The sequence below is a fragment of the Drosophila ananassae genome, chromosome XL (assembly GCF_017639315.1).
Source record: "Drosophila ananassae strain 14024-0371.13 chromosome XL, ASM1763931v2, whole genome shotgun sequence".
Lineage (NCBI taxonomy): Eukaryota > Metazoa > Arthropoda > Insecta > Diptera > Drosophilidae > Drosophila > Drosophila ananassae.
Genome location: NC_057931.1, coordinates 8939693 through 8958598, shown reverse-complemented (window position 1 = coordinate 8958598; position 18906 = coordinate 8939693). Strand labels below are relative to the sequence as shown.

General features: G+C 42.7%; 1 protein-coding gene across 2 annotated transcripts; it reads right to left on the bottom strand.

The window, feature by feature from the left end:
• LOC6504767 (homeobox protein vnd) lies at positions 1-18227 on the bottom strand. Of its 2 annotated transcripts, none has more exons than XM_032453172.2 (3): positions 17402-18227; positions 3438-4201; positions 1-1425 (listed from the first exon to the last, which is right to left on the bottom strand). In XM_032453172.2, exons 1-3 carry the CDS (start codon positions 17518-17520, stop codon positions 464-466), a joined length of 1845 nt encoding a protein of 614 aa, XP_032309063.1. In that variant the 5' UTR covers positions 17521-18227; the 3' UTR covers positions 1-463. The 2 variants fall into 2 exon arrangements, with proteins under 2 accessions (XP_032309063.1, XP_032309064.1); XM_032453173.2 differs by lacking the exon at positions 17402-18227 and adding an exon at positions 6164-7419.
• Between the last annotated feature and the right edge of the window lie 679 nt (positions 18228-18906).

The window sequence follows — 18906 nt, the reverse complement described above, 5'->3', positions numbered from 1 at the left end:
GGGGGGAATCTCGACAAGAAACGACTGAAGTTGGAAGGAAGGTCTTCTCCCAGAAACCCTCTCTCTTGGAAGTATTGCTTTTGAAATTTGGGTTTTTGGAACTCCCCTCCTTGTCGTCCTGTCTTTTTTTTATTTTTTTGAATTTTTAAAACCCCTGACTAAGTTTTCAGTTACTGGCTATTATTATTTTTTTTTTGGGTCATACTTCGTATGGAAGATGTCCTCGCTAACCTATTTACAGGAATGTGTCAGCTACCAACTAGTTGTGCTCTAAGTTTTAGTTTTTTTATATTTTTTTTGGCTTCATCTTGTGTATTATTATTTTGTAACTTCTTCTTAAAACCCGATACTTCTCCTACTCCCCTCCAGATATATATTTTTCTTTTCAATATTGCATTTAACCCATTGGTGTTTGTTTTTTTTTTTTAGCTATTCGAGTGGCGCCAGGCCCCTACTAACAATATTAGGGCCACCAGCGCGCCTGGGCGTGGGCGTGCTGGGCATGGGCGTGGGCCATTCCATGGGCGTGGGCATGGAGGCCGGCGGCAGCGGCGGCGGCATGCTGATAGGCGGCCGCCCCATTCAGCGCCACCAGGTGGTGGGCAGCGGCCGCGTTCTGCATGGCGGTGGCCGTCGCCGAGGAGACACAGTCCGGTCCCAGCTTGGAGGTGGGATCGCCCAGGCAGGGCTTACCGTTCCGGACCAGCACCGGCACGGCCACGCGGCGGGGCGAGGGCAGGGCCGACGGATGATGGGGATGGGTGGCATGGCCGTGCAACAGCCCGGGATGTCCTTCGTAGCCCTTCTCGTTCTGGGCCCGCTTGGTCTTGTAGCGATGGTTCTGGAACCAGATCTTCACCTGGGTGGGCGTCAGCCGGATCAGGCTGGCCAGGTGCTCCCGTTCCGGGGCGCTCAAGTATCGCTGCTGCCGGAATCGCCGCTCCAGCTCGTATGTCTGAGCTTTGGTGAAGAGGACTCGGCGCTTCCGCTTCTTATTCGGCATTCCGTCCCCGGAGCCACCACCTCCTCCTCCACTTCCGTCCGGATCGTCCACATCATCGATATCCTCCTCGATCCCATCCTCGTTCAAACTATCATCGTGGTTGCTGCTTCCTCCTCCTCCTCCTCCACCATTCATCCCGTCGTGTTTCAGGCTATTGTTGTTGTTGTTTGTTGTATTGTTGTTGTTATTGTGGAGGAGATGGGCGGCAGAAGGACCTCCGGCGGCCGAAGCTCCGCCGGGCGGGCCGTGCATCGAGTTGAGGGCATCGCCCACGGAGAGGGCGTCGCTGTCCGCCGACCGGCTGTAGGACTTGTAGTCCCCGGAGAGGGCCGGCGAGGTCTGGCAGTTGGATCCGATGTAGGTGTAGGACACCTCCGAGGTCACTGGGGAGGTGCTGTCGGGGCTGGCGGGCTGTTGGTTGCCTGGAGAGTTCAAAAACAAAAGGTTTCTTGGTTAGAAAAGTTTTGAAAAATAAAGAAACTCTAAAATTATATACAGTTTTTCTTTTTTAAGTCTTATTTTTTACTATTTCCCTTAATTTTTCAAAAATTTCCCTGTTTTTGAACATGTTTTTTAATTAAAAACACAATAAGTCCTTTTTTAAGGGATTACTATTTAAAAAAAAGGTTTAAAGATAGAGAAACTCCAAAAATAAATAGAGTTCGAGTCCTTTTAAGTAATAATCCTCAAAATTCACCTTTCTTTTTTAAAAATATCCCTTTTTTTTAACATAATTTTTGGGAATTTTTGTTTATGAAGTTACACTAAAAAAAGACTTAAAAATAAGAAAACTTTTAATATAAACACTCTAATTTTACTTTTGAAGTAACTTTTTATAATTCCCCTTTCTTTTTCAAAAATATCCCTTTTCTCCCTTGTAACTACTGTCTTATAAAATAAAAACAAACGAAATACTTTTTAAATAAAAAAAAACGCCATTTTGTAACCCTAATTGCCAAACAAAACAAAATGGTAGCCCCTTTTGGTTTCCTAGATCAATTTTTAGCAATATCCCTTTTTTGTCCTTGCAAGGCCATACGGAGCCGATCAAGGATCAAGGACACAAAGGACGCTGCTGGCCGGGTGCTGGGTGGGAATTTGTCAGCAATTGAAATGCCTTTTTGTGTTTTATTTAATTTCTGTTATTTTTTGTGACTGTGATGTGTTGGACATAAATTAATGCACCGACACACCCCTCTCTCTCTCTCTCAGGACCTCCCTCCCTTCCCTGGCAAGGATCTATGAATGATCGGGCAAAAAAATATGAGATTCAGAGGAGGGGGAGACTGCAAATTGGATTAGGCGCGACATGAGGCTGTGGCCAAATGCCAGATGTATGTACATTATTGGTGTCAGACCATCCCTTGTTAGTAATACTACAACAAAGACCCCTACCCCCCACCCCGAGGAAGAGGGAAACACACCCCTAGAGCCAGGACACAGGACCTACTACCTCGGATGGACCACAGAGGCGACATGGGTCTGGCTGGCTAATAACGTCAATTAGAAGGATTCCCGGGACATGTTCAGTTATTCTACCTGATCGGAAGGACATTGATTTTCTGACTGCTGACCTTCCTGTAGTCCTGTAGTCCTTTCTGCCCACAGGACTCTGCCCGCAGGACTCACAAAAGCCAAACCTCAACAACACCCCTCCAAGTCCAGCCCATGAATGGGCCATCGGAGCCACCGTTGTCGCCCACTTTTGATTTTTGATGATGATTAATCGCAGGGCGTGGCCTGCAAGGATATTATTCGCCGGATTCCCCGGCAAAAAGGACTAAACGCAAGTAAACTAAACTAAAGTGAAGTCCTCGCCATGACAACTCAACAAATTAATAACTTAATATAATCAAAAGGAACTCTCACAGCTGTGAAAATTCCCAAAAAAAAAAAATAACGCCAATTATAATAAAAAAAAAGGAGAAAAAAAAGGATATGCAGAAGGACGAGGCGGAAGTGCGTGCCATAAATTTCCAGGACGAGCCGAGTGTTTGGGTTGCAACAACAAGGAATCGATCGAAGCGATTGACTATCCTTTTTTCTTTTTTTTTGCCAAACAGAAAGGACAACAGCACAAGGACTAATCCTGAAGTGTGAAGCCCATACAGGACTATTAGTCAAGATTATGGGAGAGAGAGGGGAGCGACGGTCTGCCCCAGCCCTCTAAAAAAAGGCAGTAGGGGTGTGGGCTTTGTAGCACCTGAATCCTGTATCCTGCAGGACTGCAAGGACTACTCGCAGGACTATGCAAACACAGCTGCCTCATCGCTCGCTCCACTGACCGCCCGAGTGGCTGGCAATTATGTTTTTGTTTTTTATTTCAGACAGGACTAAGGACTAATCGGGGGTTAAATGCATTCGATTCTAAAGGACATGAGTCCTTCAAAGGACGACTCAGATATATAGATTGGATAGAGGAGCAAGGACCTACCGTATATCTCGTTCTCTTTAATCCAGGCATTCCGCCCCGAGTGCTGCAGCATCGTCTGGGCCATGTGGTGGTACGAGGACATCTCGTCCTGGAAGCTCCCCGCGAAGCTCTTCGGCAGATTCGGAAGATACTGCCCGGCGGCCACTGCCGCTGCAGCGGCTGCATTGTGGCTGGCCAGGAGTTGGGCGGCAGCGGCATGATGGGCGTGGCTGACATCACCGCCCGCCCCTACCCCCTGATGATGGGGCAGGGGGAGTGGCGCCACCGCCTGCTGGTGGTGCGGATGCTGGCCTTGTCCTTGGGATGGTGGCTGGCCCTGGTGGTGCTGCAGGTGCTGGTGCTGCTGGTGGGGGTGGTGCGGATGCTGCTGCGGCGGGGCATGATGCTCGGTGGTGTGATGCTCCACCGATCCTGGATGATGATCCTCCCCAGCTCCTCCGGCTCCTGCTCCAGCTCCCGCTCCTGTCCCCGTCGCAGAGCCAGCCGTCGATCCTCCTGCTGGCGTGGGCGACAGGGCCGAGGGCGTGGCATGGCCTGCCGACTCGCCCGCTGACGCCGCCGCCGCCACGGCTGCCGCTGCGGCATGGTGGTGGGGGTGGTGAGGCAGGTGGTGCGGGAGGTGGTGGCTCAGATCGCTGCCGTGATGGTGGGCGGCGGCAGCGGCGGCGGCGGCCGCGTTCTTCAGCTCGGAGCCCTCCAGGTTGAGGATGTCCGATATGTGGAAGCCGGAGCGTTGTGAGGACGGCACCTTGGCGTCGAACAGGCTGCAAGGACAAAGGATACACGTTAGTATTGCTTTCTCTTTTCTTTATCCCCAAAAAAAAAGCCACTCGCTGGGAGGAGACTCTTCCCAAAAAGGCTACTTCGATTGGAAGAGTTGCCAACTAGTCCCTCTCCCAGCTCTACATGATTAATTACAAGGCAAAAAAAGGATATGAGTCGCTGTTCTATTGTCCTGGCAGTTGCTACATCCGGTGCAGGATCTCATGAATGGCCGGAAGATGCAACAAAGGAGGTGTCCTCGCCACAAAGGAGAGAAGACCAGCTACCTGCCGCGCTCTGACTTTCATGAGATTTTCGCACTTGCCCCTCGCCAAGGAGGTCTCTGGTCTAGGTGGCAAAAAGGATATGCCAGGATATGCTAAGATCCATAGCCCAAGAAGCGGAATTAACTTTGATTAAAAGCAGGACAAATCGCAGGATTATCGACACCTAGTCCTCCCACTCTAATGCCATCATCCATCAGCAATTAAAAACGCAAATCGGTCTCTGGTCCTCTACCTGCTGAGGGTCAGTGAGGGTCAGGGCGAGGGTCCTTGCTAGGGTCAGGTGGCAGGTCGAAACAGGTCTGGCACTGCCTGGCACATGTGTTGGCGCAAGTCCTTCTTGTCTCTCCTGAAGATCGCTTCCGGTTTTTCCACCTCGAGTTTTCCCAACTCTCGTCTTGAGAAATTCCCACGCCAGGATATCAGACACACAGGACACGGTACACAGGACACAGTGGACAAGACCGGGCATTCCCCGTTGTCCTGTGCGGAATTCCCTTCTTTGGCCAGACAGTGTGACGCCAGAATATCTGCAAAAGATCCTTCAGATGTCCTGTGCGAGTCAGAGTCTGCTGCACACATGTTCCTGGGCGATGGGGGTTTCCCTCGTTTCTGGCCAGTCGGGAATTTCTAAGCCTGCAGGACACCGCAGGATAGAATTTCCCAATCGCCACAAAACACACAGCCCAGGACCTTGAGTACTTGCTACGGGGGAATTACGTCCTGTCAGGACTAGACTACACTAGACTGCCATCCTGTTATCCTGCCATCTCGCTATCGGGGATTTAACTAATTTGGCAAGTGGCCTCCCGCCGGGATTAGCCGGACAAGTCCATTAGTGGTTTCAGCACTAGATCTGCCTCAGGACCAGCAGGACTAGCAGGACTAGCAGGACTATCAGGACTAGGAACTAAACTAATACAGAGCCCCGGGGCTGGGCAGGGGTGTGATGATGATGCCGATTCTGATTCTGGACAGGAGCTTAGCCGAGGGCCAGGAGCAGCTTAACAAGGATCTAAGGCGATCTTGGAGGCTGGTGATTCTACAGATTTTTGTTTCTTGAAGATACTGAGTGGGAATAGGGAGATTTTTGGGAAGAGAGTGTAGGGTTTTTTATCATTTGATGAGGGATTTTATAAAAAAGGATATAATTATAGTCCTGTACGATTTTAACCTTTGAAGGAAGAGCTGTATTTGATATCAGAATTATCAGCTATCAGAATTATAAGAAAAGTGGGTTCTAATATTCTAATCTTTTGAACTTTTGGAAGGGGTTTCAGTTATTCCCTATATATAGTTCGAAAATATATATAATTTCTTTAGAAAACTTAGTAGTAGTAGTTTTGATCCTTGATAGGATAACGATAAGGATAAGTATTGTTACTCCTTCTAAAGGGCAGCCATTATCCTTCCCATCCAGTCCTTCCTTCCCAACCAGATCTTGACACTTTTTACTCAAAATATTGAAAATTTTTCAAATAAAAAGTGTTTAAAAAAGTAGAATATATTCAGAATTGTTAAAAAAACTAGACAAAGTCTAGTTCCCATAGAACCTTAAAGATAATACTTCAAAGGATAACTCCTTTTAACCCTTTCAAGTAAAAGTATAATAAAAAAACCCTTTTTTTAAACTTAAAAGATAGATAAAAAAAAAAAACCGCCAAAATATCCATTTCTTACCCGGGCAGAGCATTTCTCAAGGCCGCCGGATAGAAGGCGGCTGGCAGGAGGGCGTGGCTCCACGGCGGCAGCAGTATGGGCGACCAGGGCAGGAAGGGGGCTGCCGCCGCCGCCGCCACCGCCGCCGAGGAGGGCACCATCAGGCTGCTCATGCTGTGGAGTCCTGGGAAGCCGCTGAAGGCGGCGGCTCCCGTCGGGATGCGCAGATGCTCGGGCGCCAGTCCGGAGGAGGGATTCGTGTTAGTGGGCACGGTGGTGCTGGCGGTGCTGAAGACTTTGGCGGATCTATCCCGATCCTCACGATCCTGATCCCTTTCTCGCTCCCTCTCTCGCTCCTTCTCCTTTTCCCGTTGACTCTCTCGCTCCCTCTCGCGTTCCAGAGAAGGAGTGGAGGTGCGTAGTGGGCGTTTCGGTGTGGTGGGCGTGGCCGGGGAGGCAGGACTCACGGTGATGGCGCTTTGGGGCGAGGCGGGCAAGCTGCCGGCGCTTCCCAGTCCGCTGCTATTGTCCCTTTCGCGTTCTCTCTCCCTCTCACCCCGCTCCCGCTTCGTGGGTGTCCTTTCCAAGGATCCGGAACTGGTCATCTCGCTGCCGGATGCCGGATTTGGCGCCGGAGGCGGCGGTGGAGATCCGGAATTTGATTTTCGACGCTGCGGCGGCACTGGCGGCGGCGTGGGCGGACTTTTCCGTTTTTCCGCCACTTTGAAGGATTTTCTTTTTTATATTTTTTATAATTTTTGATTTAAAATTAAGGGTTTTTGGTGATTACACTTTAAAAAAAATATATAGAAAGAGTCACACAGTCACTGGGAGTATCCTTGGAACAGAAGTCTAGAGTCTAGCAGTGGTCCGGTGTCATAGTTCAGGGGGTCACTTGGTGTTTTGTTTTTAAATTCTATATTTTTTTTATTTTTTTTTTGGAATCTGGCACGGATCGGAGCGCACTCTAAACATTCCAAACTGAAGTGTCATCAACAACTAACGAGGCATCAAGAACTCGACACGAGACCAAGTCGGCCAACAGCAGAAAAGTACCAAAAACCACACACACTAACACACTAACTCCTATAGAGGCGGAGAGTCAAAAGTATCTGCATCTGCATCCCTCAGGCCATTGGATGTATATAACACAGATACAAAGATACAAACACACACACACACACACACTGACACACACATATAGAGGAGCTGAGAGACACTGGACTGGAGAGACTCTCGGCTTTGTTGGGCGCGCTAAGTGGCTTCTCATGTCCTTTTCAACAAGGATACACGGCAACAATATGAGTGGCCCATTCAACCACCATTCGAGCCAGTCAGCCAGCTCTACCGGCGCTCCAGCAACCACCATTCGTTGCTAGAACGAGATAGCCGCATGTCCTTGCCAGGCTCTCGTCCTTGCTCCCTTGCACTAGCTAGCTCCTGCCACAGGACGAGTGGCACTTGAGCGAGAGAGGCTATGGCCTCTGGTACTAGTAGTGGTATCTCTTTGGATACTCCTTTAGGATTTTTGGGAAAAGCACCTACTCTACTTTTTTTTTTTTTTTTTTTGTGGGACTATGATTCTCCAGGATTCTCTGACTCCCTCTGGCAGGACATCCTCTCACTCCCTCCTACCACCCCCCCCACTCCCTACACTTGATGCTGTCAACAGTCGCCGTGTCATTATATTGTATTTATCATTATCATCTGAGCCCGACAACTGAGCCGACCTACTCCTGGGTGTGTCCGGGGTTTCTTTTTCTTTTTTTTTATTTTTGCAGCCATGTCATAGTAGCAGGACTAAGATCAGGACCCAGCCAGGACATGTGTTTATGTGTGGGAAGTGAAGGCCATAACCCTCAATGGAGTTATCATCGCATCGGGCATTACTTTCCTCTCGGCAATCAGAAAGGTAGAGCGGGAAGAGTCTCTTTAAAGTTTGCTTTTTCTTCAATAATTATTATTTTTAATAATAATAATAATTGATTAACAATTTTAATAGTTTATAATGTTTGTTTTTAAGCTTTTTATATTTTATTTTATTTTTTTTAGCAAGCTTTACAATATAGCTTTACTTTTAAGTCCTTTTTCAAGTGAGAAATCAGAGAACTCTTAGTATAAGCCCTGTCCGCGTGTCCGTCTGTCAGTTTGTCCCTGTAATTTTATATAGATTTTCATTCCTAGTTCCCAGATTATGGGGCCTACTATATTCAATTTGCTTTTCTAAACCTCTTCACTTTTAGTTCCATATTAGTTCCAGCTACTCTATTCAAAAAATATAACAAGTAAGCCCTGTCCGCGTGTCCTTTTGTCCGCTAGCTTTTTAATAGATTTTTCTTCTTAGTTCTACTTCCAGACTGTAGATTCCATATTCCATTTGCCTTTTTATAATTATTTTCATTTTCAGTTCAAGATAAGGGCTACTATATTTCGAATATAACATTACGAACTTAGCCCTGTCCGTGTGTCCGTCTGTCCGCTACTTGTTTTGTACATTTTCCTTCTTATTTCCTAGACTAGGAATATTATTTCCAGTCTATTTTTCTTAAAAAACCACTAGTAACTAGTATATACTATTACTAGTAACTATACTAACTACTAATACTATATTCAATACATAACATGTAAGCCCTGTCCGCGTGTCCGTCTGTCCGTTAGCTCTTCTATACCTTTTACCTTCTTAGTTACTAGACTATGTCCTAGACTCTAGTTAGAAAGTAAGTTTCTTTACTTCAAAATGGAAATTATTCCCTAAAAATAATACTAATATCATCTATTGATCCTAAATATGAGTAATCTTTATAAAGAAACCCCCAATCCTAAAGCAAAGTACCTTCGAAACCGTCTCTTAAAACATTAAAGCCCTCCATTGCGTGTCCATGGTTATGGGATATATCATATATACTTTTGTTTATTCCCAAATTCATATTCATATTCACTTGTGTGCTCTCTTCCTTGCGAGTCCTGGTTCCTTGCGTGCCAGGGAACTGTTATAGAGCACTTGGGCGCCTAAAGTAGAGCCCTTATATACAAGGATTTGATTTTCGATTTCATAAGCTAACCCATGATTAGCTCAGATCCTTCACATGCCAATACATGGGGGCTACTCCCTCACTCCTCTAGGCGGGGGAGAAGGAGGTCCTGCGCCCCATAAGGACACACCCCGAGTGGAATATATGTGGAGGAGAGAGTACATAATCAACACGAACATTAAACTAACTTGGGGGGCTACCATTGTGATCCTGAAGGGCGTTCCTGTTCCCAGGAAGCAATTGAAAAAAAAAAAGAGGAAGGGAAAAGTTGCCATTTACATACAAGGATAAAAGGATATATGTATGGTGTTTTCTATACATTATGTATACGCCCCAGTGTGTGGAGTGTCCTTTTGAGGGCATATCCTTTCCGCAGCAGCGCTCCTCACCACCAGAGTGGGCACTCCACACTCGCTCATGACGTTCACACCATCGAACCTTGTACGAGAATGGACCTTTCGGGGTCTGGGACTTCACCCAGAAGGGAAATTCTGGGGGTCGGGGTAAATGGGGTGGCACTACTGCCACTGCCACAGTCTCTGTCAGCGTCGCTGCCACAAGGGGGCGCGTCATGGCCGACGGGGACCAATGGCGGCAGTGCGGAAGCGAGAGGGCGATAGAGCTAGGCATGTTTGGGATATTTTTCTACCCTTAGGAAAGGACTATTAGGGAAATTTCCCTTTTGTGCGCACGCCCATTTTCCATTGGTTTTTGTAATTGTAGCTAAGTATCTGTAGCTGTCGGGGTATCTTTAGGTGTATGTGTATATTTGTATCTGTATCTGTGTATCTGTATCTTTGTATCTTTTATTGTAAACTCTCTGTAGGCGAGGGCTTGGTATCTTCCATTGTTATGGACTTAATGATGATGTTGCATTTAATAACAATGTAAAATGTTGTTGCTGTAGCTTAGCTTCCGCAGGAAGTTTAAGTAGCCAGCCACAACAACAACAACAACAACAATAACTACAATAACAACTAATGTATCTCATGGATTGTATCTGCACTTTCAGGCATTCAAATTACAAACAAATTCAATTCGATTCTCGCCCAGAAAACTAGTTTGTTTTCATTTCCATATTTTTTATTTATTTATTTTTCAGATACTTTTTTGTTTGTTTGTTATTTTTTTTCCAGCTCCTTTAGCACTTCAAACTACTTTGTTTTGGACTCTAAGTAGAGCTCTCGTCCCTAATGTCCTTCGTCCTTATCTCCTACTGTCTGCCTGTTTGTCTGTCTGAGTTTTGTTTTTATTATTTATTTATTTTTTTTTTGGAGAGAGAATTAGTTTCCAATCTTGTTATTTGCATTTCAATAAAAGGGGGGGGATTAGTTGAGAAAAAAGGGGTTTATTTAAGGAAATAAATGCCTGCTAAAGGAGTACATCTTTTTAAGGTCTTTTTGGGAGAAAAAAGAGATGAGTTTTGGAGAAGAATTATGATTATTTTAATCAACTACTCTACAGATCCTAAAACTACTAGACTATTTCCTCTTGAAACCTCTTACTTTCCAGACTTTAAAGTAAATATCCTTTATAGAAGAACCTCTCCTTAAACTCCTCAAACCTCTAACCACAAAATTGCATAAAATTTTGTCCTGCAGAGAAGGACTATCTATCCACTTCCCATTGAGGACCAGCAGCTGTCAGTTGGAGTAACTAATTTTGGAGTGTGACAATGTGATTGGGCCAAAAGGCATCTGTTGTAACCGTAGCCCGATCTGTTAGGGGTTACCCCCATTCAAATACGAATGCAATAAAATATGTTGAATGTCACAAATTGTCCTTGTTAATCGCACAGTAACCGCGCGACAATCCTCATGGCTTTTCAAAGCGACAAAAAAAAATAAAAATAAAATAATAATAAAGGAATTTCAGGCAACAGGAGGCAGGAGGCAGGAAGGCAGTTAGGCAGGAGGGGTGTCCTTTTTTGATTCCATGGCGTTATAACAACCCCAATTAAACGCCTCGTTTGCCACACATCCTGCAAGGCTGGCAAGGATATCCAGCAAGGATAGCCGTGAAAAATCAGGACCTCTATTTCGAATTCGATTTTGGCAAAAAGGTGTTTGCTTTAACTCTCGTCCCTCAGATACAATTAGGCGGCCATGTTGCCTCCGAAGCCTCAAGCAGCGTGCCACACACTCTCTCCACTTCATTCACACAGATACACAACACACACACTCTGAAACACACATATACACTTAGACATCTATTATCCATTCAATGCTCGTTTGGCTTCAGCCCCTCGCTCTTCACGCTCATCCCATTGTCATCCATTTTAATTTACCTTCCGGTTCTGCCGCCTATTTGACCCACTCCCCTTCCAAAATCTTGGTTACTAGATGGACTGGACTTGTAGAGGATCACTATATATAGAGAGTCTACTTACAAGGCACTGAGGGAAAGTTAGGGCTACTATAGATAGTATTTTGTGAGAAAAAACTACTACAGACTCTCTTTCTTAGTTTGTAGAACTTTTCTGTTAGAAGTTCCTCCCAAAAAGTGATTCTACCACCTCTTTACTCCTATTTCTCTCAGTGTTTATTGAGGCCATGACAATTTTGGGTCTCTGATTCGATGTGCGGAAGTGATTTGCCGGAAGTGCCTTGTTCACCTATTTGTACCTTTTGGGCCCAATATACCCCTCTTTTCCTATCCTCTGGTCAGTTGTTGTCTGGCGTGATCTTGTATCTTGTAGATGCACTATTGATTTTGGGCAATTTGTTTGTTCTCTTTCGCAAAACGATGATGTAACCGAGAGAGGCGTGGCAGAGGCCGCCCAACCCAAAGGAAAAAAAGGATCTTTAAGATACCTTTGACAAACACAGCTGGCTACCCGATTCGGGGCTGGATTTTCCCTCTTTTGGGATGAAGATCGAAAGTCGCAAGAAGATTTGCATTTAAAAGTCAATATCCCTTCGGTGGCAAAAAGCAATCCATCAGTGGCTTAAGTCCGGCTTAGAGTGAATCAAAATTGAAAGGAAACTGATCAGATTGGGAGGCTGAAGAGGATATTTTACAAAATTTATATCTTTAAGGGGCTTTAGGTAGAATTTCTAATTCAAGAACTACACACTTCCGGAGTTTCAAGTCTTAGATCAGTCTTAATTTTAATATAAAATTATTTAAATTAATTTTTTATCAAAATTAATTTATTTATTTAGTTTAAGAATCTTAAAAAAGAGTTTCTCATTCAAAACCTATTTACTTCCGGAGTTTCAAGTCTGAGATCAGCCTTAATCAGTCTTAATTTTAATTCAAAATTATTTAAATTAATTTTTTATCAAACAAAATTTATTCATTTAGTTTATGAAACTTAAAATTTTAATTTTTAAGGCCTTTGTAAAGATTTTTTTTGTACAGTTTTTGTTAAAAATGAAAAAATCACGTTTTTGACATTTTCATCTCCCAAACTCTTTTCTCCAAGATTATTTAACTAAAATTGATCATTTTCGGGATTAATTTAAATATAAAACTCAGATTGATGGCTTCCTACTTTCGAACCGCCCTTTTTCCAGCCCCCTCCCTCAATTTTCCGGCACTTCCTCCCCGATTTTTTTTCCTTTTTTTTTTGTGTCTCTTCAGAGAAGAGGTTGGATCATTCACGGCCTCATTCAAAATGAAAATAATAACAATTTGAAAAGGATGAAAGAACCAGCAAGCATCCCGCCATTGTATCTGTATCTGTATCTGTATCTGAGAGTGTATAGGTATTTCGTATCTGTATCTCATTTTGGGCAGCTGTGAGGATCCGAGTGCGAGTGCGAGTAGCGCCCATAACTTGACAAATGGGTTTTCCGACTTTTTTCCGGGCCTTTCCTGCTCGTTTTCCACTACACGTCCCACTGCGTTTTTCTTTACACTTTATTTTATTATTTTTTTTGTTTTTTTGGTTTTTGGCCAGTTGACCAGTTTAGACTCACTTCCTCTCCGCTCACTTCCTACTTCCTCCGGCACAGCTGGACACCGGCCCGGAGATACATTTGCAATTTATTCCAAATGCCAGGACTATTTCAGCATCAATTGCAAATATATATTCTTGAATGAATGGCCCAGCGTGTGTAATGGCATTGTTCGGCATTGTTTTGTTTCCTAATTTCATTCCATTTGATATTTTCCGAAACATTCAACTTGCCCTTTTGTGGTCTGGTCTGGGACTCTATCTAGAAATATTAAATTTCTCTTCATATTTATGCACAAAAAGGGTTAAACCTTTTCCTGATAGATTTCGTGCCGGAAGACCCCCTTTAATATTATTTCCCTCTTGTCCGTGACACTTCAGGCAATCACATGCTTCATTATAGGCCCATCAAAAGCAAAATATATTCGGAATTTGAGGAGACCCCTTTCGGGCTGTCTTGGATGCAAATTTCATTGTGTTATTTTCGCATTCGCATCAGACTATATATAGTCTATAGATAGACTATATCCCCGCATGCGATGCACTTTCTATATTATTATTTTTATTTTTATTTTATTTTTCTGTGACAAGAAAACAAAACAAAACTAGCTGACAAACTGGCATTAAATGTCACAAAGTCACGCCGTCTCCCCAAAAAAACTAAAACTGCAACAGAAATTGTGCAAAATGTATCAATTTCTGGCCATCCATTTTTGCGTTTTTTTTTTTGTTCCTGACATGGCACTCCCCCCTACTTTCAGAACCCCACTTTGTAGGACCCATCCTTTAGTTCTCCGGCAAGTGCCCGTCGCTTTGACAGCACCGTTTAAGCCAGATACGGAGGGGGGGTTCTGATACAAAAAAAAAAATAAATAAATGGCAGAAAGGTGAAAAACTTTTCTTTTAGTTGGCGGGTGACAGTTTCCTGAAGCAGGAACATGAAATCTATTCCGCCAGAGTTGTCAAGTAGCCGAGGAAATTATTAGATTAAGTCAAGGGTTCGACTCCAGGCAAAATAAAGGGATTTCAGCTGAGTTCCATACTCTTTTGGAGATAAATATTTATTACAATTTGTATTATTTTATTCTCTACTAATCGCCCTTTTTTTACTTCCTTTTTAGCTTTTTTTTTTAATATTTCTTAACACTTGACAACCCTGTTTCTCAGTCAGGACTTGACATTAATATTTGAGGGACACAAATCGAAAAAAAAGCTAAAGAAACATAAACACAAATTATCGCAAAGTGAGGGTCGCAAATTGAACGCATTTGAAGGAATCCCCAAGGCATATACGACTCTTCCAATGCCCTACTAAGTATTTTAATGAAAATAAGAGTTTTAAAGAAGTTCTACAAGAGTTAGTGAGAGTATTATAGAGAATAAAATAATATAATTTATAATTTTTATAAAGTAGGTGATGGGTAGTTCGTTCTAGATCATCCACAAGTCGGACAACATTTTTTTCCTGCGGGTTTTTTGGGCTTTTGTTTACTTCCTGGCTCATCGACTTCAGAGAGACATGTGCACACATTCCCAGGCATTTTTTTTTGGTTACATCTTTTAGTTTTTTTTTATATTTTTATATACAAATATATACACAACTATATATATAAATATATATATATATATAAGTACGTTCAACTTGAGTGACTGCGTGCTTTTTTTTATTTTTTTGGAATGGAAGTAACTTTTTGAAATGAAATTATTTTTTCGAACTTCATATTTCAGGGCCGGGACAAGTGTAGCGTGTCCTTCAAGTCCTTACCACTTGGTGGGCAAGGAATTTCCCGGGACAAGGACCTGCCATATGGAAGCGACAGACGAGGAGATCTATGAATGAACTAGAGTATATATCCACCATATAGACGAGGAGGCGAAAATCTAACCAAGAACATGACATAAAGCGCAAATAAAAGGGAATTGGTTTTATTTGGCAAACAGTATTATCCAGGATAATCCGAGGGTTCGATGCAACGATTATGGGCAAACCCAATTAAAGTCTCTCTCTCTTTCTCACCCTCTTCTCAGCCTTTAACCTTTCACCTTTCTCCTGTTCGTGTCCTGTTCGTCCTGTTTCTTCCCTGTTCCTCGGCATGTGTGATTTTCCAAACGATTTCACTAAACATGTGTTTTGGTTTTTCGAAAAATCCCCGTCGTCGTCTGGAAATAATACTCATTGTTTCTATTTGGTTTTTGGTTATTTCTGACACCTTTTTTGGCTCGGCTTATGGCCAGGACATCCAGTCAGTCGCAGGAATCGAATCCATCACTCACAATGCCGTAACATTGGCTTAGAAGTGTGCGAAAATCAGGGGACTTATCCAGGTCTCTATTCATTTTATTTCCAATTTCAATTTCTGTAGATTTCCCATTTCGATCCGGTTCGGTAGCCGCCAATAGAGTCCTCATTATGTTATGCCATTTAATGTTAATCCTGCACCTTCCTTCGGCCTCTCTTCTTGGCCCGGTGTCCTCTGTTTTCTTAGCTGATTTCAAATCAAATTGTTTTTAATTGCCTCGTCGATTTCCAGGAAATATTGTGACACATCCCATAGAGAAACAAACACATACACACTCCCTCCTCTGTGGAGGTGGCAGGCAGGTGTCTACGGTTTCCCAAGGCACCTGCCCTATGTGGTATGTGTATTGTATTTATTTTTATAATATAATGATTACAAGACACTTCCACAGATCAAAAGAGTATCAAGATATAAATCTTTTAAGATATATTATCATAGAACCTCTTTGAAACTCAGAAATTGGGGTATATGATATAAATATAGAGCTATAGATTATATATATTTTGAATATATAGGTTTACTAGACTCTCTCATAGATACAATAAAGATATAGATCTTTTGAGACTTCAGATTAAAGACATATGATGTTAGAAGCCTTTAGAAACTCTATTTCCAAACTATTTTTCATACAAAAATAATAAAATAAAGTAATAATCACTTTTGAGACACACTTTATACAACTTTTATTAGTTTTGATTGGAGTTTTAGTTTCTTAGGCACCTTCCTTATAGAGTATATAGTTTTTAAAGAGATATATTAGAGAGATATATAGAGTAATTCAAGTCGACAGACTCTATTAGAGGTAGTTATAACCTCCTTAGATCAACCGCGAATATATCTTTTAAGATCAAAGATATATGATCTAAAAACCCCTCAAAAACTCCATTTCTTACATTTCTATACACTCCAAACTGCGTATAATCCCTTTTGAGACCCCCTTTTGGCCACTTTTGCCATTTTATATCTGCAGACTCATGCCACCATTGAACTGCGACGATTGTGAATGAAAGATTGGCAGCTTGAGGCCCCCAAAAATATCGCTCTTCGATCTATCGACTGATAAGCCTTTAATGAATGAATTCTATTTGCCTTTTCTTGAGTGATCTGGTGGAAAATTTAATGGCTGTTGAATCTTTACTTTACTGGGACGCCACTTTCAATAAAAAATTGTTACGTCTGCCAGAGCCAATGACGTCGCTAGACCTCATAAAGTTTTTAAAGAAAGCTGTTTCCTCTTCAGACATTGGAGATTTGGAGATTATACTTATAGAGGGGTTTGTTTTTCTTTCTTTTTTCAGTTGGGGATTAGGATGGGCTTTTATTGGAGGTGATTTTTAGAGGTGTGATGGGATTAAGGAGATATTGTGTTTTTAAAAAGGGTCATCCCATAGGAGTTACTAAGTATTGTACTTAATTTGGAGGTATTAAGAGTTATTACTAAGTTCTGCAATTTTTAAAGGGGTTCTTGAGTTAAAAATCTAATTTTTTAGAGCAGTTTACTTAGTGGCTCCAAGTATTCCATTTTTGTTGGGGGAAATTAAGAGTTATGTATAATTTGTGGTATTTTTAAAGAGATTTCATCATAAAATCCTGACTATTTCCCTTCTTTAAGAGTTATTACTAGGTTCTGCAATTTTTAAAAGGGTTCTTGTGTTAAAAATATCATGTTTTAGTTTAGTTCTTTGGTTACCCTTAATTATTCCCAATTTCTCGGAGAAAATAAAGAGGTATGACTAATTTTTGAGATTTTTTAAAGGGTTTCAGGTTCCACCATCGGAGTTCCCAAGTTCCTAACCCTGTTTATTAGTTATTATACTAACTTTTGATATTTTTAAAATAGTTATTGCGTTAAAAATATCATGTTTTCAATCCCAATTATTCCCAATTTCTTGGAGAAAATAAAGAGTTATGGCTGATTTGTGACAAATAATCCCCGTCGGATCTCATTCCACCGACTTGCACTTATAACAGCCAAATTTAAGATTAATTCCATGACTGGTAATTGGATTTTTTTGGGCTCACTTACTCGTAGACATGCTTGTTGTACTCGTAATCCGGCTGCATGCAATAGTCCTGCTGGTACACGTTGTTCGTGTAGTAACTGCAATCCTCGAAGTAACCGCCATTCGGATTATAATTGCTCATAATTATTCTCCTGGGCACCTCGCGTGCTCGCAAAATCGGATGGAAAATCGGTTGAGTCCCCGGCCGATGGCAGAACAGAAAATAATAAATAAAATAAAAGAATAGAGAAACGCGCACGAATTCACATTTAATGAAATAATTATTATTATTTCTTTATTTTTTTGTGGATTTAATGAAACTGTTTGTCGGGGGAATTATTTGCACTCCAATTGGTTTTTAATGCGCGATCACTTTATAATTTGTATGAACAGCAATTAGTAACCCGACGGTAGATATTATTTTTATTTTTTATATATTTTTATAACCATTTAATTGCACTGGCTACATTTTCCAAAGTTTCCAAATATAATTAAGATTTTAGAAGGAATCGAATCGGATCGGATCGGATCGGAGGCAGTAGTTGGACTGCCGCTGTTCGATTTCAATAAGCCATAAAAACGTCCAAACGGGGCTAATGGCAATCTGTCCGGCCGGAGAGCGGGTCCGCACTATCTACTCCAACCCGGAGACTAAAGCTCTCTCACTCTCGCTCTTAACACTCCAACGCCCCAAACAATCGCATTAGTCGATCGTCGTCCGTACTACCTTAGTGGTATATCTTAGTATCTTAGTGGCATGCAACTCCATCGACTTAATAATTATATTCAGAGTAATGTGACAGAATGAATGATCCAACTGGGCTTCACAACAATCACTTATTAAAGTCAAATGGGTATTAAACAAAGCGGAGCAGTCAGTTAGGCAGTCAGGCAGGCAGGCTGGCAGGCCACCGAGCTAAACAAATATCAATAAGTGTACACAAGAATATCGATAAAGTCATACTACATATTGGTGCAAGAGTCTCGTCCCGTCCCCGGGAGTTGTATGTTGGTTTGCCTGACTGACTGACTGCCTGCCTGCCTGCCTGGCCTGCAGTTATCGGTCCGGGCCATGAATATATATATACACACACTGATTCGGGGAGATATAGGAGACCATACTGAAGATACTATGCTCGCAGCGCCCCAAATCGGGCTTTTCGCTTGCTGGTGTTTGTTCTGCGGCACAGTGGTGCGAAGCGATGTAAAAGGTGGCTCTTGACAAGCTTCTGATAGGCGGGAAGCACTTTGGTTTCCTTTGTCGGGGTCACCATTCCATTAAGGTGATCTGGAGCATCGCCAAACTTGCTCTAAACTATCTTAAAAGTCTTAGAAGAACTATCTAAGAAGCTTCAATAGTGTAATCGGGGTATCTGACAAAGAGGATACACTTTGAAGAATGTCTTCGAGGTCACCAAGTCAACTGGTGACCCCGACAACAGTCTAAACTTTCTCTAAAGTCTAACTAACAATATTATAACCCTAAATACCTCTTGAGATTGCTTTTCTCAAGCCTTAATAGCCTTAG

Excerpts from the sequence above, each read along its gene's own strand:
- LOC6504767 (XM_032453173.2), bottom strand. The coding sequence starts at position 6,747 with ATGACCAGTTCCGGATCCTTGGAAAGGACACCCACGAAGCGGGAGCGG. Across the intron at positions 4,202-6,163 it reads TTGAGAAATGCTCTGCCCGG|CCTGTTCGACGCCAAGGTGC; the intron begins GTAAGAAATGGA and ends TTGTCCTTGCAG. Across the intron at positions 1,426-3,437 it reads TAAAGAGAACGAGATATACG|GCAACCAACAGCCCGCCAGC; the intron begins GTAGGTCCTTGC and ends TGAACTCTCCAG.